Source organism: Pituophis catenifer, unplaced genomic scaffold (genome assembly GCF_029215685.1).
Source record: "Pituophis catenifer annectens isolate HBS135680 unplaced genomic scaffold, rPitCat1.0.hap2 SCAF_11, whole genome shotgun sequence".
Taxonomy (NCBI): Eukaryota; Metazoa; Chordata; class Lepidosauria; order Squamata; family Colubridae; genus Pituophis; species Pituophis catenifer.
In genome coordinates, this window is record NW_027256891.1 from 5,365,374 (window position 1) to 5,390,770 (window position 25,397).

Genomic DNA, 25,397 nt, shown 5'->3' on the forward strand with positions numbered 1-25,397 from the left:
CACCTGGGTTAGACGAAAGCTGGGAAGAATGGAAATTGTTGAATAGAGAGACACTCTGAACAAATGGGGATATCCAGTGGCTTCTGCCCTTTGTGATTGTGGTGACATGCAGACAACAACACATATGTATACCTGCCCTTTGTGTCCCAATCAGAGTACACTTGAGGGCCTCATGACAGTAAGACAGAATGTAATTAATGTTGTTCATTTCTGGGGAAGATCTGTTTAATTATACATACTCCAATCTTGTGTTTTATATTTTAAATTTTATCTTGTAAAGTATTTTAATTGTGATGCTTCTGACACAAATAAACCATTGTTGTGGCCCATATGTGGCCTCTGCAGCTAGTAGCTGATTCAGACAACGAGGAGGCTGGTGTGATGCTGCGCCAGCAGCCTGTGCAGCTGGCACTCGAGTCAGACAATGAGGAGGCTGGAGAAGATGTGGTGCCAGAGGTGGGGGATTCAGCCAGGGCCTTCAGAACCTCCAGAAGCTCCCATAAGTGAAGAGGATGAAGAGGAGGAGCCTCTTCTCGATGCACGGGCACACAGAGCTGCCAAAAGGCAGGAGCTCCTCAGGAGGAGGTCTCTTCGAGAGTAAGGCTTGGGACTAATTGGCCACTCCCTTAGCCTATTTAAGAAGGAACGCCTACTGAAGCAATTTGCAGGGAACAATTTCGTTCACATACCTTCGTGTCTTGTCTTGCTTATCTTATCAGCTTCCTGCAAATTGTTTCTGGCCATTCTGCCAACCACAGTAAACTTTCAGTATTATTCTTTGAATTCTTGGCGGCTGTTAATGCAGTTAATTAACAGCCGTTGTTGTAAAAAACTGGTTTATTTAGTAAACTAAGGTTTGAACGGACTTTGTGTGTGCTGCGTTCTCTGGGGTCCGTAGCTGGGGCAGAACAACCATTAAGATGGCTAGAATTTCAACTTTTCTTGAGCATCATTGAAACTTCTTGACTTTTATGCTGAAGTCTGTGGAATGAGATGGAACTCTAGCAGCACCTAAGATCTCTTGCGGATGAATACCGACTGGTAGACTTTCTCTGAAATCCAGCAAGAAGTTTAGAAATCCATTTGCCAGGGCTAAGTTCTCCCAAACAATTAGCAAACAGGTTACTACAGAGGCCCAGACAGCATTTCCATTGCAGTTTTAAGCAGGAGAAGAGGGTTTCAGTCTTTTTACCTCCCTACTCCATAGATCTACTAAAAATAGAAATATGTCAAATAAATAAGAGAAATATCTCAGGTCTTCTGTGTATGCTAGACGATGTGGGCAAAGAGAATGATGGAGACCACCAGTCAAGGAGAATGTCATGACTGCATCTGTCCTATCCAAGCTTCAGGAGCTGGCAGCCTGACATTAGCAATGGGGTGGGGTGGAGGGAGGGAGAGATTGGAAAGCAAGGAAGAAGTGGGGAGTGGCGGAAGCCAGTGCTGAAATCCGAATCGGTTTACTACCAGTTTGCTGGCCGCGCATGCGTGCCATGCACCAAATGCACACTGGGCGTGCACATGCACAGTGCACACCAAACGGGAGCTGCATGTGCATACCTGCAGTGTGCGCCAAAAGGAGGCTTGGGAAGATAAGTAGAACAGGGGGGAGGGTGATCAGCTGTGGCACGCATGGGAACCTTTTAAAAAACTTTTTAAAAGCATTTTTTACTACTTGCTCGGGCAAATAGGTAGTAAAAAATGCATTAAAAAAGTAAAAAAAAAAAGGTTCTGACGATCGCGCGGCACAGCTGTAATCGTTGGAGCCTTTTTTTTTTTTTACTTTTTAAAAGCATTTTTTTACTACCTATTCGCCAGAACCGGTAGTAAAAAAATGCTTTTAAAAGGCTAAAAAAAGAGGCTCCAACAATCACAGCTGTGCCGCGCGATCGTCGGAACCTATTTTTTACCTTTTAAAGGCATTTTTTACTACTGGCTCGGGCAAATGGGTAGTAAAAAATGCTTTTAAAAAGTTTTTTAAAAGGTTCCCATGCGTGCCACAGCTGATCACCCTCCCCTCTGTTCTACTTATCTTCCCAAGCCTCCTTTTGGCGCACACTGCAGGTGCGCACATGCAGCTCCCGTTTGGTGTGCACTGTGTATGTGCACGCCCAGTGTGCGTTTGGCGCATGGCACGCATGCGCGGCCAGCAAACTGGTAGTAAACCGATTCAGATTTCAGCATTGGCTTCCACGCACGGCACAACTGTGATTGTCAGAGCCTTTTTTTACTTTTTTAAAGCATTTTTTACTACCTATTCGCCAGAACCAGTAGTAAAAAAATGCCTAAAAAGTTAAAAAAAAAAAAAAAAGTTTCGACGATCTGCTGAGTAACACGTGATTGTCGGAACTTTTTTTTTTTTTTTTTTTTTTACTTTTTAAAGCATTTTTAACTACCGGTTCTGGAAAAGTTGTAGTAAAAATATGCTAAAAAACTAAAAAAAAAAAAAAGTTTCAACAATTGCGCGTTGCTCAGCTGATTGTCAGAACTTTTTTTTTTTTTTTTTACATCTTTTACTACTGTTTCGGGCGAACTAGCCGGAACTGGTAGCATTTCACCTCTGGTGGAAGCCCGACTACACCTTCAGCCAGCCAAGGTCAACTATTGATATGCAGAGCTGGGAACCATGAACCTGTTTCCTAAACAATATACAAGCACCTAGCTGGGCATTTACAGATAACTGAGGGATGGCTGGGCTGGGGGTGGAGAGGAAAATTTACTTTGTATTGTTTGCACGCAAAAACCTCAGATTCAGCTTACGCTAATTCTCTACCCACTTAAGCTTCAATAAAGTTATACTTTTGGCAAAAACCAGTGGCCAGGTGTCTTTCTTTGCTAGATGACAGAGTAGGACAGTCAACAGACAGACAGCTTGTCGATGGCATGAGCCGAGGTGGTGCAGTGGTTAGAGTGCAGTACTACAGCTACTTCAGCTGACTGCTAGTTCAGCAGATCAGCGGATCAAATCACCAGCTCAAGGTTGACTCGGCCTTCCATCCTTCTGAGGTGGGTAAAATGAGGACCCAGATTGTTGGGGTCAATATGCTATTCAGTATACTGTCTTTGGTGTAAGCCGCCCAGAGTCCTCGGAGAGTAGGTGGCATAGAAATATGACTAATAAAATAATAAATAAATAAAATAAAATTAGCAAGCAAAGCCTTTCAACTTTCCTTAGCCTTAGCTAACACACGTTTCTTCTACGTTCATTTTATTTTTTTCCTCTAAGAATTCTTCTTCTGCTTGCCACTCTTGAGGGCCTTCACTTCCTGCTCTTATATGTACCTGCACCACCAGGTTGCACAAACCTGTGAGCTGACTCTCTACGCCTTACTCAACCTAGCACTCTCCACATTTGTTGGACTACAATTCTTATCAAACCCAATGGCTAACGGTGAATCAGAAAAGGATGCACAGGAATTGCAACTGCCTCTGATTCAGTGAGTGCAGAGGGAGAATTCCACTTCAAACAAATGTTCCTGAGACTTTTGCTGAAATGTGCAAATCTAGTCCTCCTACAAGGGATGTTTTCTCCTCGTTCCACATTAGGGGTGTAGAAGGAAAGTAAGTCTCAAAGGTGCTTTTTCAAAAGGCAAAGTAATTTCTGAATAGCTTCAGTGGCACAACAAAAAGGTTGCATGCTATAAATCAGACACATGGCCCAGAAGACAGCTCATCGCTAGTATAAACCCTAGTACATCATTGTTCTTTGAAATTTAAATAGCCAATTTAATGAGAAATGAACCAAAGTAGTGTTTTACGAAAGAAGTCATAAAGTCATGAATAAATCTTTGGCTTCCTGGTGCTGAACTCAGAATTCCTCAAGCAGGACAGAGTTGAAGTTTCTGGTCATATTTTTTTGTCACATTTGAAAAAAAAGGACACTGTTAAGAGAAGTGTCAGATTGAAATATGAAATGTTTGCAGTAGAAATTAGAAATAAAAACTGAGCAAACATCACCACAATTTAATAGCCAGTTGCACAGTGGAGGCTTCAGCCAAGACTAATTTTAGATAAGTTTACTTAAACATTTGGAACAGCTGGTGCTAGACCTATTTTTAAAAGAATTTTAAAAGGTAAAGTTATTTGAACAGCTGACATAGGGGTACAGCAGATGGTCCCCTGATCTAGGTGAGTCCCAGTTGGCTGAACATGCAGTCAACTGACTTAATCATGTCTTTAAGAAATGAGTCAGGAGAGAAAAGGAACAGAGAGAAGAAGGGGAAAGAAAAAGAAGAAAAAGGAGGAGGAGGAGCAGAAGGAAGGAAGGAAGGAAGGAAGGAAGGAAGGAAGGAAGGAAGGAAGGAAGGAAGGAAGGAAGGAAGGAGAAGCAGTGGGAGAAGGAGGGGGAAGAGAGAGAGTTTTATGATCAAGGTGTAGGAAGTTAGCACCCACCCCTTTTCTAAAGAATGAAATATTTTGGGAAATATTAAAAAGGCAGAATATTATGTTTCCTTGTATGACAAATGGAGAAACATGTTTTAAAAGACAAGCAGCTTCCTGTCTTCCCTCCTCCCACACCTTTGTTAATGGGCCATAATCTGCAACCCAATAGGGCCCATCTAGGACAGAAACTCACCACATGGGACTTGGGAAGATTACATCAGCCAGCAAGGCTAGCTAAGACCCCCACCCCTTGAGAGTCTGACAACCAATCAGGATACTCTTTCGGGGCCCCAGGAAGTTCAAAGCCAGAGAGAGCATAAAACCTGGGGACTCACTGTATCTCGTCCCTTTTTCTGTTCAGGAACTCAAGCCATGTGATCCTGTCCACCATTAAACCATTTTTCCAAGCAGTCTCCATGTTTCCAGTGTCTTTTTCCCCACTTGGAACTGAACCCAGAAAGATATTTCTTCCAACAAAGGCAAGGAGAGCATGAACTGAAGCAAGATTCTGTGGCGTTTTTAATGCAATGATAGTGGAGACCAAAGGAGCCGGGTAGGGAGCTTCTAGACCAACTGCGGTTGCTGACTCTTGACCATGTCTGGTGGAGCTTCAGGGGAAATCCAATTGTTCTCACCATTAGGAAATTTCTCCTTAGTTCTAGGTTGCTTCTCTCCTTGATTAGTTTCCATCTATTGTTTCTTGTCTTGCCTTCTCATGCTTTGGAAAATAGGTAGACCCCCTTGTCTTTGCAGGAGCCCCTCAAATATTGGAAGACTGCCATGTCTCTCCTGGTCCTTCTTTTCACTAGACTAGGCATACTAAATTTCTGCCACCGTTCTTTGTATGCTTTAGCCACAAGGCCCCTAATCATCTTTGTTGCTCTTCTCTGCACCTCTTTACATGTTATTGTTTTACAAATATTTCCAATATTGCACACCTAAATGCTATTTAAATAATACCCACAGTAGAAGATTGAATTGTAAACTTGATGAAACACACAGAAATGGCAAAGCTCACCATTTTGTGGCAAAGTTGATTAAGCTCAGATAGATAAAGATATAAAAGTTATAGACATTTTTGAAAGACTAGAAAACTTACATAATTTTTTTGTTGAAAGAAGAAAAGACAGAACTAATTATTTATGGGCTGGAGAATTAGAAAGGGTTAAAGAGGGAGGGAAAGGTAGAAATCAAAATTCTATGTTTAAAATTACTATTTAAATACTATTTAAATAATACCTGTAACTTTATTTTTGATCAGTCAATAGGCCATAATCAAAATACAGAACGTAAAATACAAACATTAATAAAACCATATATAAAAATGGAACAAAATAGATTACATTAAAAAGAGAATGCAAATCATATTTATGTGTCATTTCTACAGTTTATCCCATTCAGACTGACATATGTGCTATTAAATAATACATTTCTGAATCAATTTAGAATTCAAAACTTTGGGGTGCACTTTTCTTTCCTGTTCTGATACTTTTAATGCCAAGGGCTGCACCAGACCTCTCAAAAACCAGCTGCAACTGATAATACCTCAGTTCCAACCCAAGTTTCATTTGAGATGAGCATATCTGCTAGCATCTTAATCAACAGTGGCAGGACCAATGACACATATCAGCACATTAGAGGATCTGGCTTAAAATGGAGTGGCAAGGAAGAAAGGGTGTAGCTGCTGCTTCAGCTTTATGAACTGCTTAGGGGATAGGCTGTGATTGCTGCTGAAAGCAATTTTTAGCAAGCCAGACTTATATTTTATATTTTAGCAAGTCACAATATAAAAAAGATGTAGAGACTCTGGAAAGAGTGTAGAGAAGAGTAACAAAGATGATTAGAGAGCTAGAGGCTAAAACAATGAACAACGTTTGCAGGAATTGGGTATGTTTGTAAGCTCTTTATTGTTTGTAAACTGCCTAGAGTTTCTGTGAGTGAGTAGGTGGTTGTATAAATTTTCTAAATAAAATTAAAATTAAAAATGTCTAGTCTAGTGTAAATAAGGATTCAGCGTGACATGATAGCAGTGTTCCAATATTTGAGGGGCTGCTACAAAGAAGAGGGGAGGGTCAAGCTATTTTCAAAAGCACCAGAAGGCTAAACAAGAAACAATAAATGGAAATGAATAAAGGAGAGAACAACATAGAACTAAGGAGAAATTTCCTAACGATGATAGCAATCAACCAATGGAACAGCTTGCCTTCAGAAATTGTAGATGCGCCATCACTGGAGAAGAGATTGAACAGCTGTTTGTCTGAAATGGTATAGGATTTCCTGCTTGAGCAGGGGGTTGGACTAGAAGATCTCTAAGGTCCCTTCCAACTCTGTTATTCTGTTATTTGTCTTGGATCAAGTGGTGGAACTCTCCAAGGTGCTGAAGCATGAAGGACCATCAAGAAATGCCTTAAATTGTATTCCTGTTGAGTATCTATCCTTCTGCATCTATCAACCCATAACTGATATTCTAACATTCTTCATTTCTTGTTTAAACTGTTCTGCAAAGTTACTGTCCCTACTTATTGGTGCCAGATTTTGCTGTTATTAAAAATGGAAACTGTTCTCCTACAAGGACAATTTCAGAAAGGAGATATTCTCTAAGAATATTATTATAGGCTGGCATCCCTGACCTTTTTTGTTCTGCTTTTTTCCCTTTCCCTTTATTTCAGGTCAAAGGTCCTGGAAATAATTTGGAGAAAGAGGACTGTTGGGATGATTAACCAGAAATCATATCCTGCTTTGCATTAAAAACTGAGTTACTTTAGAAAAATGACTCTGAGCTGCCATCTGCAGAGTGGGACCTCAGCCTTGATTGTTTAAATCGAGTTCTACTTCATTCCAATTTCTCTCCCTAATAATGAAAATTTAATCTGAAGCTTAATCAACTTTGCCACATGCTCTTGAAAGATATTACCTGATCAAAGCTTGCCTGCAGACTTTAAAAAAGGAAAAAAAGAAAAGTGAGTGTGTTTTGTGGTTATAGTCTGAAAATAGGATTAATCTTACACAACTGCATGTATCATATCTCAGCAAGAAAAAGTTAAAATATCCTAGAACTGAAAGGGGCCCTTCAGGACACACAATCCAACGCTTGCTCAGTGCAGAAATCGAAATAAAATTTTCCTGATCAATGGCTGTCCACGTTCTTGTGAACACATCCAACAACATAGGTGTCAACCACTTGGCAAGGAAATTGCTTTTGCCATGAAGCTATCGTTTGCATTCCATTTTGGGGTGACTGCATTTCGCTTAGAGCAGAGGAACCAAAGAATTAGAAGTAGACACAGCAATGATTTAAGAGCAGAACAAGCGGTATTACAAATTAAAAACAATTTTAACTCAACTAAGTGTACTCAAATATAGTGCGAGAGAAACCTGAACAAGAGTTCAGACAGTAAGGTGGAAGGGTGACAGCATTGGATCCACAGCTGGGGGAGACAACTTCTTCAGTTACAGAGGCTGACCTCTGTAATTTTGAGGCCAGCCAATATTTATTATTATCTCTTTTATTCATTAAACATGAAACTCAGTCAACTGGTCATTTTAAAATGTGTCATATTGACTGATATGGTTGCTAATGGTTGATACGGGTTGCTGCCAGTGTCTTAGGTATCAACCAAGTAACTTCTTAAAATATATGATGTTCCAAGTAGCACAGTTTTTTGCAGTGCCGCTGGTGTTATTGCAGGAAGCTGCAATTTCTTGATGTGTTTTGTAAAATTCTTGGACATGGTACCAAGTGCCCCAATGACAATGGGTATCACTGTTACATGTTTCATCATAGCCGTGTAGTTTCGATGGCCAGGTTGCAATATTTCGTGATTTTTTTCCAGTTCTTTTTCTTTGACTCTGGCATCTCCTGGTACAGCGATATTAATAAACTGTATGCTTCGGCCCTCAACAACCGTGATATCTGGCGTGTTATGTTCCAAATGACGATCCGTCTGTATTCAAAAGTCCCACAAGATCTTCACTGTCTCATTTTCGGTAACTTTTTCTACTTTGTGCTCCCATGACTTTTGGGATACAGGTAGGGCATATTTTTTACATAATGACCAGTGGACAAATTTAGCAACCCAATCATCTCTAGCTTTGCAATCAGTTTGCGTGATTTTGCTGCACTCACATATTAAGTGTGAAACAGCAAAATCGTGCAAACTGATTACAAAGTTAGACATGATCAAGTTGCTAAATTAGTCCACTGGTCATTATGTAAAAAATACGACATACCTGTATCCCAAAAGTCATGGGAGCACAAAATGGAAAAAGTTATCAAAAAGTTGTTGTTGTTGTTGTTGTTGTTGTTGTTGTTGTTGTTGTTATTATTATTATTATTATTATTATTATTATTATTATTATTATTATTATTATATTTTTATCCCACCTTTGTTACTTTTTAAGTAACTCAAGGTAGCGAACATACTAATACTTCATTCACCAAAAACCCTGTGAGGAGGATTGGGCTGAGAAAGTGTTAATGGCCCAAAATCACCCACCTGGCTTTCATGCCTAAAATGGGACTAGAACTCCATCTCCTGGCTTCTAGCCTAGACCAAAATGACTCTCTTAGTCCCATTTAGCTTACAGGGCTTGTGGTAAGGAAAAATAGGAAGAAAGAGCACTATGTCTACCATCTTGAACTTCTCAAGGAAGGACAGATATAAATCTAAATTTATAACAAAATAAACACTATAATTTACAAGGGAGAAAAAGCTTCCAGGGTGAAAGCAAGAGAGTGAGCTATGCCTGTCATGGTGTATCTATCTAGTCAAAATCCTTATCAACTTCCTGTTAGATTCCAAGCCTATCAATAACTCCAGTCTTTAAGCCTAGAAAGCAAAGTGGTTACTGAAATCTGGATTGTCTTCACTGAGCAACAGTTACTATACTGTAGAATACATCCTGCTGTGGTTGGATTTTGGCTTCACAGTTTGACCCACTTCATGGGATTCTTCTTTTAGCAGGATCTAAATCAGATCTGAAGCCTTACACCTAGCAGCATTTTCCACTCCATGTGAGATGCAAAAGGATCTGACATAGTTTTTCAAGGATCTTGGTGTTGGAATGAAGATTAAAAGAAACCAACAACAATGGGAAAATCCAGTTGCATCCTCTTATCAAAATCAGATGTTTGAGAGAGTGGAATTGCTATATTGCTATTTATTACTAGAAGGGAAAACATTAAAGGACTTAGGTTTCCTCTCAACAGATCTAATAAGGAGATAATAATGGGGTAAGTGGTCTACCAGCATTTATGCTCAGTTTGCTGTGAGCAAAGCGGTACAAAGGAAGCTGCTGTTATCTTCGGCAGTTTGAATAAAAACAAGCAATACATAAGGAAGGAGCACACTACCAGCAGAAGAAAATCTCTGTAGCTCAGGGATGAACTGTGAGATGCTTGGTGCAACTGATGATGTTACCTAGTTGGGTAATGAAATGCCTGCAAGAAAACAAGCTCAGAGAGCCCCAGGACACCACAATCTCCTCCTCTTCCACATGAACCACACAGGAACAGACTACTCGCATCTGAAGGCTGGCCAACTATGTTTGGGGCTGGTGAGTGCAACTAGCAGTCCCAAGGCTGCAGAAGCTCTGCAAACTTCCCCAAACTTGCATGAAATTTCTAACAAAACAGAAAAATAATTAAGAACATACCAATAAAGGAGAATATTTGTAGTTGAGGGTTGAAATGAGGGGTTTTTGGTGCTCTTTGAGTATTTTTTTTTAATTTGATTTATATGCCGCCCTTCTCCGGAGACTCAGGGCGGCTTACAATGCGTTAAGCAATAGCCTTCATACTTTTGTATATTTATACAAAGTCAGCTTATTGCCCCCACAAACTGGGTCCTCATTTAACCTACCTTAGAAAGGATGGAAGGCTGAGTCAACCTTGAGCCTGGTAAGATTCGAACCTGCAGAAATTGCAGGCAGCTGTGTTAATAACAGGGTGCATTAAACCACTGTACTACCAAGGCTCCAGAGTCTAGTATGAACTAGACTCTGTACGCATTGCATTTATATGCTTCCTGGTTGTGTGTAGCTCTTTTAGTTATTAGTTAGGGTGTTGATGGCTGGCTATTAAGCGATTGTTTCCTTCTGCTGTCACACCCTTGGCTCCTAAGTACCTGTTAGGCAGATGTTAAGTATCTGTTAAGTACCTAAGTACCTGTTAGGCAGATTAATCAGCACTCCTATTGACTGACAAAGAGTCTGTTTCCCAGGCTTCAATCATCTCTTTGGCTATTTTTGTCCCTGCTCCGCCAACAATCATAGTAGCTGTGAAATTGAATGCATATCCTTGTTCATTGCAATTTGAGGCTACCAATGAGTTCTGGATGAATTACAGTAGCTTTGTCCCAATGAGGACTAATTTGTGCATTATCTCCAACACCCCAGCTAGTGGGTTACAAAATGACATCAAGAAAGGTCAGAGGAGTTAGCATCTCTACTACAAGTTGGCTTCCTAACCTTAAACCTCCACAGAAGGGTCCTTCAAGTATCTTCCCCAATTTTTTCTGTAATACAGTAGCGTGACTAAATGTGCATTTATGTCAAAGTAGCACTGTAGCGTATTTCTAATACTGTTAGAAATATTAGAAATATAATACCTGTATGTAATATAACGGTGCAACATTTCTAATACTCAGCTCCACACCAAATTATATTGCACAATATGTACCTGCAAATATTTTTTTTATTTTATTGATATTATTATTTAATTTATGCCCAGCTTTTCTGTTCACACTCTGTAAAGGCTTCAAGGGGTGTTTTTTTAAAGATGTTTCTTCTCCTCCTTGCAGAATTCTGTGGAGGAATTCACTGGAGGGAAGACTCACAAAGGTGCCAATTTCTCCTTCTGAACAACGCAGACAAGAAAGCCCTTTAATTTCACATGAAGAAGTCTGCAGAAAAGGAGCTAAAGAGTAAGGAGAAAAGAGCAGCAAAGATTTTTTTCAGCTGCCCTTTCTCCTTTCCAAAAGCGATGAGAGACTCCATTGTGTTCTCCCTTTCTTATCCCAACTTCTAAAAATTGCAAACTCACCCAGAAAGCAGGCCCCTGAAGGCAACTGGGAAAGCTACATTTTCTTCTCTGAGTGATCACAGGTACTACTGAGAACCACGTTCACAGATTAACACAGTTTCCCTTCCTTTCTCAAGTAAGTCAGGAGCAGCTATGGAACAACTGGGGGCCTCTTTTAGTCCTGACACCCCCACTCAATCAGATGGGAGCCTTATGTTCCAAAACCATTTTCAGAGACAAAATCTGCTCTTGCAAAATCTGCTTTATTGTCTGCTCTCCAACTTCTTGGCATCAATGAAAGCCGTCAACCAGCTAGTCAAGCAATGTGATGCACTTAAGAGATTTGCTTAATACTCCTTCCTCCTCCTATTTTCCCCACAACAATCTTGTGAGGTGGGTTGGGCTGAGAGAGAGTGAATGGCCCAAAGCATGGAGCTGGCTTTCATGTTTAAGCCAGGACTAGAACTCACTGTCTCCTGGTGATTAGTCCAAAGTCACCCAGCCAGCTTTCATGTCTAAGGCGGGACTAGAACTCACCATTTTCTGGTAATTGACTCAAACTCCTGCTTAAGGTGGGATTAGAATTTAGTTTTCTGGTGAGTGGCCCAAAGTCTCTTAGCTGGCTTACATGCCTAAGGCTGTACTAGAATTTACCATCTCCTGGTGATTGGCCTAAAGTCACACAACCTACTTTCATGGCTAAGGCAGGACTAGAACTCATAGTCTCCTGGTTTCTGAGCCAGCACCTTAAACCACTAAACGAGACTGGCTCTTATATTCCAAGTAGAGTAATGCAGAAGGACCCTTTCCTCGGGGGCTTTTTCAAAATTGCTGATGGTGAATTCTGGAATTTCTCCTTCTTCTATTTTTCTAGCTGGAAATGAGTCTTTTGAAAGGCTTTTTGTGCCCTGTTTTAAAAGAATGCAGAAGATCTGAGAAGATTTTTCAAAGCTGTGAAAAGAATAAGTATGATGGTACTTTGAGATGCCAATGTGACTTCTTTATTAAAAAAGGAATAACTGGCCTCTGTCATCTGTTTTATTTCTAAGAATGATTTCAGTCCCTGGACAGATATTTTCCTTAGAGACCTCATGATGTACCACCAGCCTGGAGCCAACTGACTTTTGCCAGGCTCAGTTATGCAAGGAATGATTTAAAAAGCTCGAGCCACTCTGACTTCAATCGGGAGTTTGAATACAACAATAAGGAATCTTGGAAATTTGAATAGGAACCTCAGTTCTCTTCTATTAGTGAATTTACTGAGATAGGATTTCTTTCAACACCTCAAATGTCCTCTTCTTGACCTTTCTGCAGCTCAGGCTGAGCTTCAATTTATGAGATAAGCTAGTAATAAATTCCTTTCTTCTGTTGGTTATAGCCTTCCTTCCTTCCTTCCTTCCTTCCTTCCTTCCTTCCTTCCTTTCCTCGCTCCCCATCTCTTTTTATCTTTTCCTTCCTTCTTTCCATCTCTTTATCCTTCCTTCCTTCCTTCCTTCCTCCCTCCCTCCCTCCCTCCCTCCCTCTTCAAATCACTCATGGCTTCTGGTGACTGCCTGGATTAGTCCCTGCAATTTTCTCAGCAAATGGTCTCCCAGTTTTTAGCCCCGTGCCTTTAACCACTGTTTCAAATTGGCTCTTGGATTTCTTGTTTTCTCTCATAATCTCTCAAACCTACCACTGCTTTATGAGATCATTTGATTCTCTGATTAATGCTGATCTGTGATATTATTGTGTCAAGGTATCATAGTACAACACCTGACCAACGTAACAGCTGAGTTGAAAATTGAAATAGGGACAGATGCTTCTACATCACCCTTATCTTTACTTTAGCTATAAGTTCACTCTATCACACAACCCACTGTTGGTCTAAACAAGAGGACATCTTTAATGATTTCTAAAATTTCAAGTTGTGCAATTTGTCACAATCTGCATTTCCTCTGCATCTTTATTCCCCTTTAAGCTGCAATCATATTGATGTATAGACCCAGCTCTAGAGATTCATAGCAACACTACATAAAATAGATTTTACCAAGTCTGATTTTATTCTGTTTTATCGATGCTCCCTTGAAAGTTGAAATGGAGAGACGGCAAAAAATGTAAATACATTTCAGGAATGAAAAGCCCAAGTCTAACTGCATGATGCCATGTGAAGATTTAAATCCAAAACACTGGGGAAGTGGCCGAATTCAAAAGCACCCACTTTAGCATTTTGGAATGCTAAAAATCAAATACCTAGCCAAAAGGAATTTTTTTACTGATAAACCAGTAAAAATGCCACATCTATTAAAATCACACAAGCTGTTATTATAATGGCTTGCAACAAATAGCCCTCGACTTACGACCACAATTGAGCCAAATATTTATGTTGCTAAGTGAGACATTTTTTAATGAGCTTGGCCCCATTTTCCGACCTTGCTTGTCACTGTTAAGTGAATCATGGCAGCTCTTAAAAGTTAGTAACATGGTTATTAAGCAAATCTGGCTTCCTCATTGACTTTGCTTGTCAGAAGGTTGCAATCACTGAATCTTGTGACACTGCGGGCATCATAAATAGGAGTCAGTTGCCAAGCATCTGAATTTTGATCACGTGACCATGCAATGGTTGTAAGTGTGAAAAGCGGTCATAAGTCACTTCTTTCAGTGCTGTTGTCACTTCGAATGGTCACTGAATGAACTGTTGTAAGTCGAGGACTACCTGTATTCAGCTTTTCTCTTTGTGTCACACAGACAGCATGTACACCAGGGTGAATGAGTCATTTGAATACACAGATATGGTATCAGATATTAGTTAGATATGGGGACTAGAGGCAGAGTGAAACCCAAGGCAATTAACATCAGAGTTAATTGAATAATCAGAAAGGACCAACTTTGGCTTTGTAAACAGACTACCCAGCTCAGGCCAAGACACTTAGCTTCTGATATATGACACAGGTTCTTATTCACCACATTACAAAAAAGATTTTGAGACTTTGAAAAAAGTGCAGATGATTGAAGGCCTGGAGACTAAAACATACGAAGAATGGCTGCAGGAATTGGGTTTGGCTAGTCTAGAGAAAAAGAAGGATTAGGGCTGACATGATAGCAGTGTTTCAGTATTTGAGGGGCTGCCACAGAGACGAGGGGGGTCAACCTATTCTCCAAAGCACCTGAAAGCAGAACAAAAAGTAATGGATGGAAACTAATCAAGGAAAGAAGCAACCTAGAACCAAGCAGAAATTTCCTGACAGAAAGAACAATTAACCAGTGGAACAGTTGGCCTTCAGAAGCAGTGGTTACTCCATCACTGGAGGCTTTTAAGAAGAGACCAGAAAGCCATTTGTCTGAAATGGTACAGGGTCTCCTGCCTGAGCAGGGGGTTGGACTAGAAGATCTCAAGGTCCCTTCCAGCTTTATTCTGATTAATTAGCTTGAGCCTCAAAGATGGAATCACCAAAGAACAGGGTTTCAAGGCTGATCCACAAAAGGCATTATTTCTTTCGGCCTCATTTGGATTACCTGATGAGGTGAGGGATAGACTTAATGTATCCTCATATGACCTGCTGCCAATGAAATCACAGTTCCTTCCTCCACTGCTAAAGAACAAATCCAGAAATGAATCACCTAGATTTGATTTCATCTATACAAATTTGAAAGCCCTTCAAGAAAAAACAACTCAAGTGCAATGGAAAATTACTCATGGGGGAGACAGATTTCAAGACTAGCTCATCTAAACACCCCTTCTTCCTTTTAAGGAATCTTTTAAGTTACATATTTATAATAATTTACCTGGAAATAAATCTAACACTAGACAGAGTGACATAAATTGAGGCACTTTCAATGTCAAAATTGGAAAGATATTCTTGACCACCGAGGATTTGAGGGTTTTTCTTTTTAAAAAATAGTCTACATATTCTAGCTTTTGAGTACAATTTTTCTTGATGATAATTTTTGCTGTATATTTCCCAATACTACTATTGCAACTTTTTACTGTAAATTTCCGAATGCTCTCGTTATACCCAGGGGTGAGATTCAGCCGGTTCAGGCAAACTGGTAATTGTGACCTGCGGGTGGGCCGACCCCCACCCCCACCCCCACCCGCCCAGGTGCTATGCTGTCCTATTTAGCTGCGTTTTTTAAGCCGTGTACATGCATGCAAGTGCATGTGCAAGCAAAACGAATGCGCAGAAGGCCACGCGCATGCACGAAAGGTGTGTGCATGAGCAAAATGAGCATGTGCTACATTTTCGGTGCTGGGGCGAACCGGTTGTTAAATTATGTGAAGCCCACCTCTGATTATACCTTTACAGGACATATATTTCAGGACATGTTCTGTCACAATCATGCAATGACAGAGCAATGGAGAGAGAAGACGCTGTTATTTACCTGCTAAAATTTTCAGACAAGCAAGAGTCTAACCAAACGTTTCCTAATTGTTGAACATTTTAGCTTGTATTTGACACTCATGCATTCCATCTCTTCCTTCCTTTCTTTTTTTGCTGGAGAAAGTGACTTATGAGAGTAAATAAGCAGCCAGTGTGTAGTGGCCTACTTTCCTTTATAAATTACAATGAATGTGTGCTTCAAATGTATCTCAAAGAAAGACTGGACACGTTTGTCGATCGCTGCCTTGCTGTGGCGAAGGGGCATGCACAGCTCAAAGAAGCTATGAGCTAAGCTATGCAGAGCCACGCAAGATGGACAGGTCATAGTGGAGAGTTCTGACAAAATGTTTCCTTCCTAGAGAAGGAAATGGAAACCCACTCCAGCATCCTTGCCAAGAAAACCCCATGGCCAGTACTAAAAGGCTAAAAGACATGATGCTCGAAGATGAGCCCATCAAGTCAGAAGGTGTCCAGTAACTCTAGGAGACAGTGGAGGTCCGGGGGGAGCATGGCATGCAATGGTCCATGGGGTTGTGAAGAGTCAGAAATGACTTAGCAACTGAACAACAAGAAGGAAGGCTGGTCTTCGATCTAAGATGGATGAGCATCTTTTTGAAGAAGGAAACCACTTTATTAAAAAAAAATCCCAAAATCACAGAAGGTGGTATAAGGCCACCACAACATCACCCCACTAATTCAGATCATGTTTGGAGAAGGGGAATTAGCCTGCGAGGGATTGACTACTTTGGCAAGGACCATTTGTAATAGTATGTGAGAATGACAGTAGGAGACAAGGCCATGGCTCAGAGCTGCATAACAGGCAAAGAAAGCAACTCAGAAAAAAACCTCAGTAACTTCTCAGACTGTAAAAGAGACGGGGGAAGATTTATACTTTCAGACTTGCAAGATTCTCTTAATGTAGCCTTACAATAAATTAGAATCAGCTGGTCATGTTTCCTGTCTGCTCCACCTGGGGAGGCTGAACCATTTCAGTGGCTCAAGATGTTATATATTGCCACAATATAAGAAAATATCTTGAGACTTTGCAGAGAAGAGCAACGGAGATCACTGGAGCTTTTCAAGAAGAGACTGGACAGCCATTTGTCTAAAATAGTATAGGGTCTCCTGCTTGAGCAGGGAGCCAGACTAGAAGATCTCCAAGGTCCCTTCCAATTCTGATGTTCTGTTAAAGCAGCTGAAAATGGGTGTTGCAGGACCCAGTACAATTTAGGGATACAGGTTGACTTTCCCTGCCTTAAACCCAAATTCACTGTTCATCTGGAGGAGACTCAAAAATGCCCTTACCTTTTTGCAAAGGACCATCTGGTGATCAAAAAGGAAGAAGACCCGCTGCTGGCTTCGTCCGTAAGGCTGATAGATCCACGACATCTCTCCCGTGTAGATCAACTCAGAGCTGCGATCCAAAATGTCCTCTCCCTGAAATGAAAGGAGAACTAATCACCCCACAGCGGATATGACTGTCCCCATTCGATTTTGATTTTCTTTTTGTAGAAAGTAAGAAATCAGATTGGCTGAAAACCTAACACCAGAGCAAAGAGATTTGAAGGTTCCTACGTTTAGGTTAGCTTTATTCAGAACTGGCCTCTCTTTCTTAGCTACGTACACAACGTTTTCTATAATAGATTAGAAAGTTAAAGAGACTCAGCAATTAAGCTCAATTCTTGATGATGGCATCCATGCAATTGACTCATTTTATTTTGTTACCTGTATGATGCTCTAATCATAGCTGACTTTATGTAGCATTAAATACTATAAATTGAGGTTTATTCTTCATTCAATTTCTCACTACCTAACAGGCCTAGAATTCCCATGTGTTTCCCCCACCCAAAGCCTAACCAGGTTTGGCTTATGAGATCAGCCAAGGTTAGCAAGGTGCTGCTGCTTGCTAAGCATATTTTCACCTCTACAAAGGCTTTCTCGTTTGAGATTCTGAACTGAGCAATTGTTCTCCTCTGTAAAGATGTAACTGTATCTGTGAACATATCACTTCGTGGTTTTCTTTTACTCACCCCTACTTTTCTTCCTATCTTACATTTCCTTCCCCTAAAAGAAGCCATGTAAATACTAGCTGTCTTCTTTCTCAAGTTTTGCTATCCATAATCACAAATCTGCAAGTGTTGTAGCTTCTGGGTCTTTTTCCAGAGTTATTTTGCAATGCAGCAACATTCTGAGTGTATCCTGCAAATGAGCCTTTGCAGCCCCTATTTGTCCAATACAGGTAGTCCTCGAGTTACAACAGTTCATTTAGTGACTGTTTAAAGTTACAACAGCACTGGAAAAAGTGACTTATTTATTTTTATTTATTTTTTATTTTTATTTCTTTTTATATGCCGCCCTTCTCCGGAGACTCAGGGCAGCTTACAATGCGTTAAGCAATAGCCTTCATACTTTTGTATATTTTATACAAAGTCAGCTTATTGCCCCCAGAAACCGGGTCCTCATTTTACCCACCTTAAAAAGGATGGAAGGCTGAGTTGACCTTGAGCCTGGTGAGAATTGAACTTGCAGTAATTGCAGGCAGCTGGATGTTAAATGCTGCCTTAGTAGGAGGCATTAGCCTCCTATGCCACAAAGGCTCCTTATGACTTATGACCTTTTTCACACTTACAACTGTTGCAGTGTCCTCCTGGTCACATGATCAAAATTGAGATGCTTGGCAACTGGTTCATATTTATGATGGTTGTTGTGTACCGGGCCACGTAATCTCCTTTTGTGACTTTATGACAAGCAAAGTCAATTGGGAAGCCAGATTCACTTAACAACCGAGTTACTAATGGTAGTTAGTACCATTACTACTACTTCAGTGGTTCACTTAACAAATGTGATAAGAAAGGTCATAAAATGGAGCAAAATTCACTTAACAAATGTCTTGCTTATCAACAGAAATGTTGGGTTCAATTGGGGTCATAAATCAAGGACTACCTGTAATGCACATCAAAACTTCCTCATTTGCCCTGGTACCATTCAGAAGATACCTTGCATAGCATCTTGAGATCTTTGGAAAAAGATGCCGTCTGCATTTTCATATTGAAGTGAGAATGGGGGTGGATGTTAAAGATTGCAGCAGGCTCCGTTTCTATGGGAGATTCTTGATTCTGAACCTCTAAATAGTCTGTAATTTTTCTACAATCTTCCATCAATAAGCTACCTTTTCATTTTTCCATTTTCACTCTATGAAAAAGTTCCCTTGAAAAGTTCACAGCAGAATTTGGTTTAAGAATTTTAAGCTGTAATTTTTACAAAAAAACAAAAACAAAAAACTTCTAGTTTCAAAAGAGAGGCTCTTCCAGGGAGCAGGGGTCTAATGCATTCATGGGTCATTGAGGTTGTGTTGTTGTTGAAAATAAATGGAAAAAAGTGCTAAAAATAGAATATTGGCTGTGATGCTCTAGGAACAATAAGCAACAAAGAAAGCTTTAGGTTATAAAAATTCCCCTTAAATATGTCTACTGGATTAAGAGCAATCAGCATTTGGTAAAAGCCATTGTAGCATAATGCATGTCATGAGAAATTATGTCATATTGTATTATTTCTGCAATGACACAATGCACATGATGTCACCTGCCTCCCACAGATGCCCGTAATTAAAGACTTTATAAGAGGAATGTAACAACATATTCATACATACTGCACATGCATGCATGCTTACATATACAGGTAGTCCTCGACTTATGACCACAGCTGAACCCAACATTTCTGTTGTGAGACATTTGTTAAGTGTGTTTTGCCCCATATTATGACATTTCTTGCTACAGTTGTTAAGTGAATCATTGCAGTTGACAAATTAGTAATCCAGTTGTTAAGTGAATCGGGCTATCCCATTGACTTTGCTTGTCAAAAAGTGGCAAAAGGTGACATGACCTTAGGACACAGCAACGGTCATAAATATGTACCAGTTGCCAAGCATCTGAATTTTGATCACATGATCATGGAGATGCTAAAAAGGTCATAACTGTGAAAATGTGAATAAGTCACATTTTTCAGTGCCGTTGTAAGTTTAAACAGTCACTAAATGAACTGTTGAAAGATGAGGACTGTCTGTATACATACATACATACATACACTGTATATATATTATGTGTGTGTTCGTGTAGAGAGAGAGAAAAACAGAGACAGAGAGTACAGTGAACTATGTAACTTTTAAGGTATGCTGTCAAGCTTACACACACACAAACACTTCTAGTATTTGATTACAAATAAATACACTGCCAACTGATGTATAAAATCCCTTTTCACTACTATGGTGGTCCGTGTCTTTCTCCATGTCAAGATCTCTACCAGAAGTTTGTGGGTTCAGTGCAGGATCTTCGCTGTTCCTAGCACTGAACTCTTCTGGACAGAGAGTTCTGATGTTGTTCCTGGGATCTGTTGGAGCCCTTCTTCCAGCTTAGGAGCCACAGCCTCAAGTGCTCCACCTACTGCTTTGACCTTTACTTTCCATATCACCTCCAAGTTCTTCCTGCATGCCCTGGTACTTTTCCAGTTTCTCATACTTCTTCCTGATGTTGCTGCCACTTGGCACTGCTATCACCACTGCTGACTTCGGGTCTTTGTCTACTACCATGATGTTCTTTGTGATTGACAGTACCTGCCTGTCCATTTAGATCTGGAAATCCTACAAGATCATAGCCCTCTTATTCTTCACCACCTTCTGTGAAGTCTCCCATCCAGATCCAGAGAGAGTCTAGCCCATACATTGTGTAGATATTCCCATCCACAATACTAGCTACTAGATTGTGCTGTCCAATGTATGCCTGCATCTTACATCTGCCACTATGCGTTGGACTGTCTCTTTGCAAAGTACGCCCCTCAGGTCCCATCTAGTGCAGTAGATCCCTGGTTCAACACACAGTCACACACAGACACACATGCACATACACACACACACATACACTGTAAATAGGTACCATGTGTATGATACTCACAGAAACATTCCCCAAATGAAGCAGGTACAAGACACTGATGTCATTATCATGCAAATAATGACATCTGCATTCACTGTAATGAATTTTTACACCAGACATTTCCTTTACCCAAAACATGCAGAATGATTGGATTGATGCCATTTACTAAACTAGGTTAAAATCGGTTTGTGTTGCAGTGTTTGGGGCAGGGGGACTGTACTTATTGTTTTAAATTGTTTAAATCAAGCCACCATAATAAGCTATAATAATATTTATGTCTGGGGTATAACCTATTATATGAATATAGCAATTATGCATGCATAATCCCAATTTAGGATTTAGCAAGCCATAGGAACTCAGCCATCAATGAAACCAAACCTGTTTATAGCAATAGCACTTAGATTTATATACCGCTTCATAGTGTTTTAGTGTCTTCTCTAAGTTGTTTACAGAGACAGCATTTCCTAGGACCTCAGAAGGATGGAAGGCTAAGGTCAGAATTGAATTGCGGACAGTGGAATACAGAGTTAGCCTGCAATATAATATTCTAACACAGCACCACCATGACTCCTTTTATGGTCCAATTATGGTCATTGTCCAGATGTAACCTGACTACCACATTGTCTAACCTTGACCCTATTTATGACCCTGAGGACATTAGGGGGGAAAGTAACAGAGTTGCTATTAGTCAGACGGGCAGCATTTAAATTTAATAAAGAAAAATAAAATCACCTAGTGAACCGATGTCTAGTAAGGATCATTCAAGCCATGGACCTGACTCTTACATATTTATCAAATTTAGAAAGCATCTAAAGATCGTCTTCTACTTTATGAGTGGTCATAGACATAGTTAAATCTTCAGAGAGTGGAATAAGGGAACCTTCATAAGGCAAATTATGTTGCTGACACAACTGTATCAAAATGATCTGTCCAAGGTGCTGAAAAGCTCTGTCATAACTCTGTAGTCTCTTATAATTGGATCTCACTTTGTCTTTTAGTTCCATCATATCCTTTCAGCTGACTTAATATAGGAACCAAATTCACACCAGAGGTGATTTATTTGACTTTCAAGACAATTTTAATTCACAATTGTGTGAATTAAAGGCAGCTCTGCTGAGCCCCTAAAAGGAGACAATCCGGTCGTCACTGCTTGTTTTTCAGTATCTTTTAAATAAGGACTCTTATGCAGTGTTTCAGAAGCTAGAGATAACCAGAGTTCATTTAAGGACAAACAGAAGGCAGAAGAACCTGGATTGTCCATTTGTTTAAGAGACTTAGAGAACTGCTCATCTTATGTGCCATAACTCTGGGCAGCTCACAGCAGCAGTGATAAGAACATTAAAAAACAAAGCTAATACAAAACAACATTCCTAAATAAATAAAAACAAAAAACCAATTCTTAGGCTCTAAATTAACACTCCCCAATAGCTAAAAAAAATATTACAGTCACTGAGCTCCAGCCTTACCTAATTCCAATGCCTATGGGTTGGACTGGCAGCCAGTACAATTCAACAGCAGCAAGCTGCTGCATTCTGGACCAATTGTAATTTCTGGATGGTCTTCAAGGCCAGCCCCAGGCAGAGCATATTTCAGTAATGCAACCAGGAAGTCATCAAGGCATGAGTGACAATGAACAAGGCCTTCTTATCCAGAAATGGGCACAACTGGTGCACAATCTGTGATCTGTGTAAAGGTCCACCTAGCTAGGATAGCTACCTGTTTCTTCAGCAAGAGTAGTGAATCCATGGGGACTCTAAATTGCATACCAGGTTCAGGGGAGCACTCTCCCATTGAGAGTCAGAGATGAATCTCTCAGGATCAAGGGAGACCAAAGACCCCAAGTCAATCCATCAAGCTAGCATTGAGTTGGAGACAGTTCCTCCCATCTTGATTCCCACATCTTCTAGACCAGCAGTTCCCAACCTTTCCACCTTGGTGACCCAGCGCGGTGCAAGGGGGGGCATGTGAGTAGTAGGCGCATGTGTGTGCACACAGCTCCATTGGAATTATCAACGGGCACTTGTGGAGGTTGCCTGCGCTCATGTGCGAAGCTCCATTTGCTCGAATGGAGTTTTGCACGCACTTGCCTGCCACTTGTGCAATTGGAGCTTTGCACACATGCTTGCCCATGGCTCATGTGGCCAGTAGTAGGCCATGGCCTGGAGCTCCCTGCTCTAGATACTAATCAACATCTGAAGAGCAATGCCTGCCTGGCCAGGGGTGGAGATGTGCTAGTGTGCATCATGCAGATGATAATAGTGCTGCATCCCATCCTGCCAAATGATCTCACCCAAAACTTTCTGGTAGATGTTAAAGAAGAGCAATGAGAGACCCAAATACTCAGGTACCACACAGAAGAAGGTCTAAGGCTAGACCTCTCATCTTCTCTCACACTAACATTTACTGGAATTAGCCATGAAGGAAGGAGAAAAAAACACTGCAAAACAGAGTCCTCTCCTCTCTGTCAGCTTATTGCCCCCACAAACTGGGTCCTCATTTAACCTACCTTAGAAAGGATGGAAGGCTGAGTCAACCTTGAGCCTGGTAAGATTCGAACCTGCAGAAATTGCAGGCAGCTGTGTTAATAACAGGGTGCATTAAACCACTGTACTACCAAGGCTCCAGAGTCTAGTATGAACTAGACTCTGTACGCATTGCATTTATATGCTTCCTGGTTGTGTGTAGCTCTTTTAGTTATTAGTTAGGGTGTTGATGGCTGGCTATTAAGCGATTGTTTCCTTCTGCTGTCACACCCTTGGCTCCTAAGTACCTGTTAGGCAGATGTTAAGTATCTGTTAAGTACCTAAGTACCTGTTAGGCAGATTAATCAGCACTCCTATTGACTGACAAAGAGTCTGTTTCCCAGGCTTCAATCATCTCTTTGGCTATTTTTGTCCCTGCTCCGCCAACAATCATAGTAGCTGTGAAATTGAATGCATATCCTTGTTCATTGCAATTTGAGGCTACCAATGAGTTCTGGATGAATTACAGTAGCTTTGTCCCAATGAGGACTAATTTGTGCATTATCTCCAACACCCCAGCTAGTGGGTTACAAAATGACATCAAGAAAGGTCAGAGGAGTTAGCATCTCTACTACAAGTTGGCTTCCTAACCTTAAACCTCCACAGAAGGGTCCTTCAAGTATCTTCCCCAATTTTTTCTGTAATACAGTAGCGTGACTAAATGTGCATTTATGTCAAAGTAGCACTGTAGCGTATTTCTAATACTGTTAGAAATATTAGAAATATAATACCTGTATGTAATATAACGGTGCAACATTTCTAATACTCAGCTCCACACCAAATTATATTGCACAATATGTACCTGCAAATATTTTTTTTATTTTATTGATATTATTATTTAATTTATGCCCAGCTTTTCTGTTCACACTCTGTAAAGGCTTCAAGGGGTGTTTTTTTAAAGATGTTTCTTCTCCTCCTTGCAGAATTCTGTGGAGGAATTCACTGGAGGGAAGACTCACAAAGGTGCCAATTTCTCCTTCTGAACAACGCAGACAAGAAAGCCCTTTAATTTCACATGAAGAAGTCTGCAGAAAAGGAGCTAAAGAGTAAGGAGAAAAGAGCAGCAAAGATTTTTTTCAGCTGCCCTTTCTCCTTTCCAAAAGCGATGAGAGACTCCATTGTGTTCTCCCTTTCTTATCCCAACTTCTAAAAATTGCAAACTCACCCAGAAAGCAGGCCCCTGAAGGCAACTGGGAAAGCTACATTTTCTTCTCTGAGTGATCACAGGTACTACTGAGAACCACGTTCACAGATTAACACAGTTTCCCTTCCTTTCTCAAGTAAGTCAGGAGCAGCTATGGAACAACTGGGGGCCTCTTTTAGTCCTGACACCCCCACTCAATCAGATGGGAGCCTTATGTTCCAAAACCATTTTCAGAGACAAAATCTGCTCTTGCAAAATCTGCTTTATTGTCTGCTCTCCAACTTCTTGGCATCAATGAAAGCCGTCAACCAGCTAGTCAAGCAATGTGATGCACTTAAGAGATTTGCTTAATACTCCTTCCTCCTCCTATTTTCCCCACAACAATCTTGTGAGGTGGGTTGGGCTGAGAGAGAGTGAATGGCCCAAAGCATGGAGCTGGCTTTCATGTTTAAGCCAGGACTAGAACTCACTGTCTCCTGGTGATTAGTCCAAAGTCACCCAGCCAGCTTTCATGTCTAAGGCGGGACTAGAACTCACCATTTTCTGGTAATTGACTCAAACTCCTGCTTAAGGTGGGATTAGAATTTAGTTTTCTGGTGAGTGGCCCAAAGTCTCTTAGCTGGCTTACATGCCTAAGGCTGTACTAGAATTTACCATCTCCTGGTGATTGGCCTAAAGTCACACAACCTACTTTCATGGCTAAGGCAGGACTAGAACTCATAGTCTCCTGGTTTCTGAGCCAGCACCTTAAACCACTAAACGAGACTGGCTCTTATATTCCAAGTAGAGTAATGCAGAAGGACCCTTTCCTCGGGGGCTTTTTCAAAATTGCTGATGGTGAATTCTGGAATTTCTCCTTCTTCTATTTTTCTAGCTGGAAATGAGTCTTTTGAAAGGCTTTTTGTGCCCTGTTTTAAAAGAATGCAGAAGATCTGAGAAGATTTTTCAAAGCTGTGAAAAGAATAAGTATGATGGTACTTTGAGATGCCAATGTGACTTCTTTATTAAAAAAGGAATAACTGGCCTCTGTCATCTGTTTTA

At 40.6% G+C, this 25,397-nt stretch overlaps 1 protein-coding gene across 1 annotated transcript in view; it reads right to left on the reverse strand.

Annotated features, from left to right (window-relative positions):
• Positions 1-25,397, reverse strand: part of ARHGEF9 (Cdc42 guanine nucleotide exchange factor 9) — a 154,680-nt gene that overhangs the window by 10,208 nt on the left and 119,075 nt on the right. Inside the window, exon 7 of the mRNA XM_070951729.1 lies at positions 17,071-17,202. Coding sequence (XP_070807830.1) covers positions 17,071-17,202 — 132 coding nt within the window. The remainder of the gene's footprint in view (positions 1-17,070; positions 17,203-25,397) is intronic.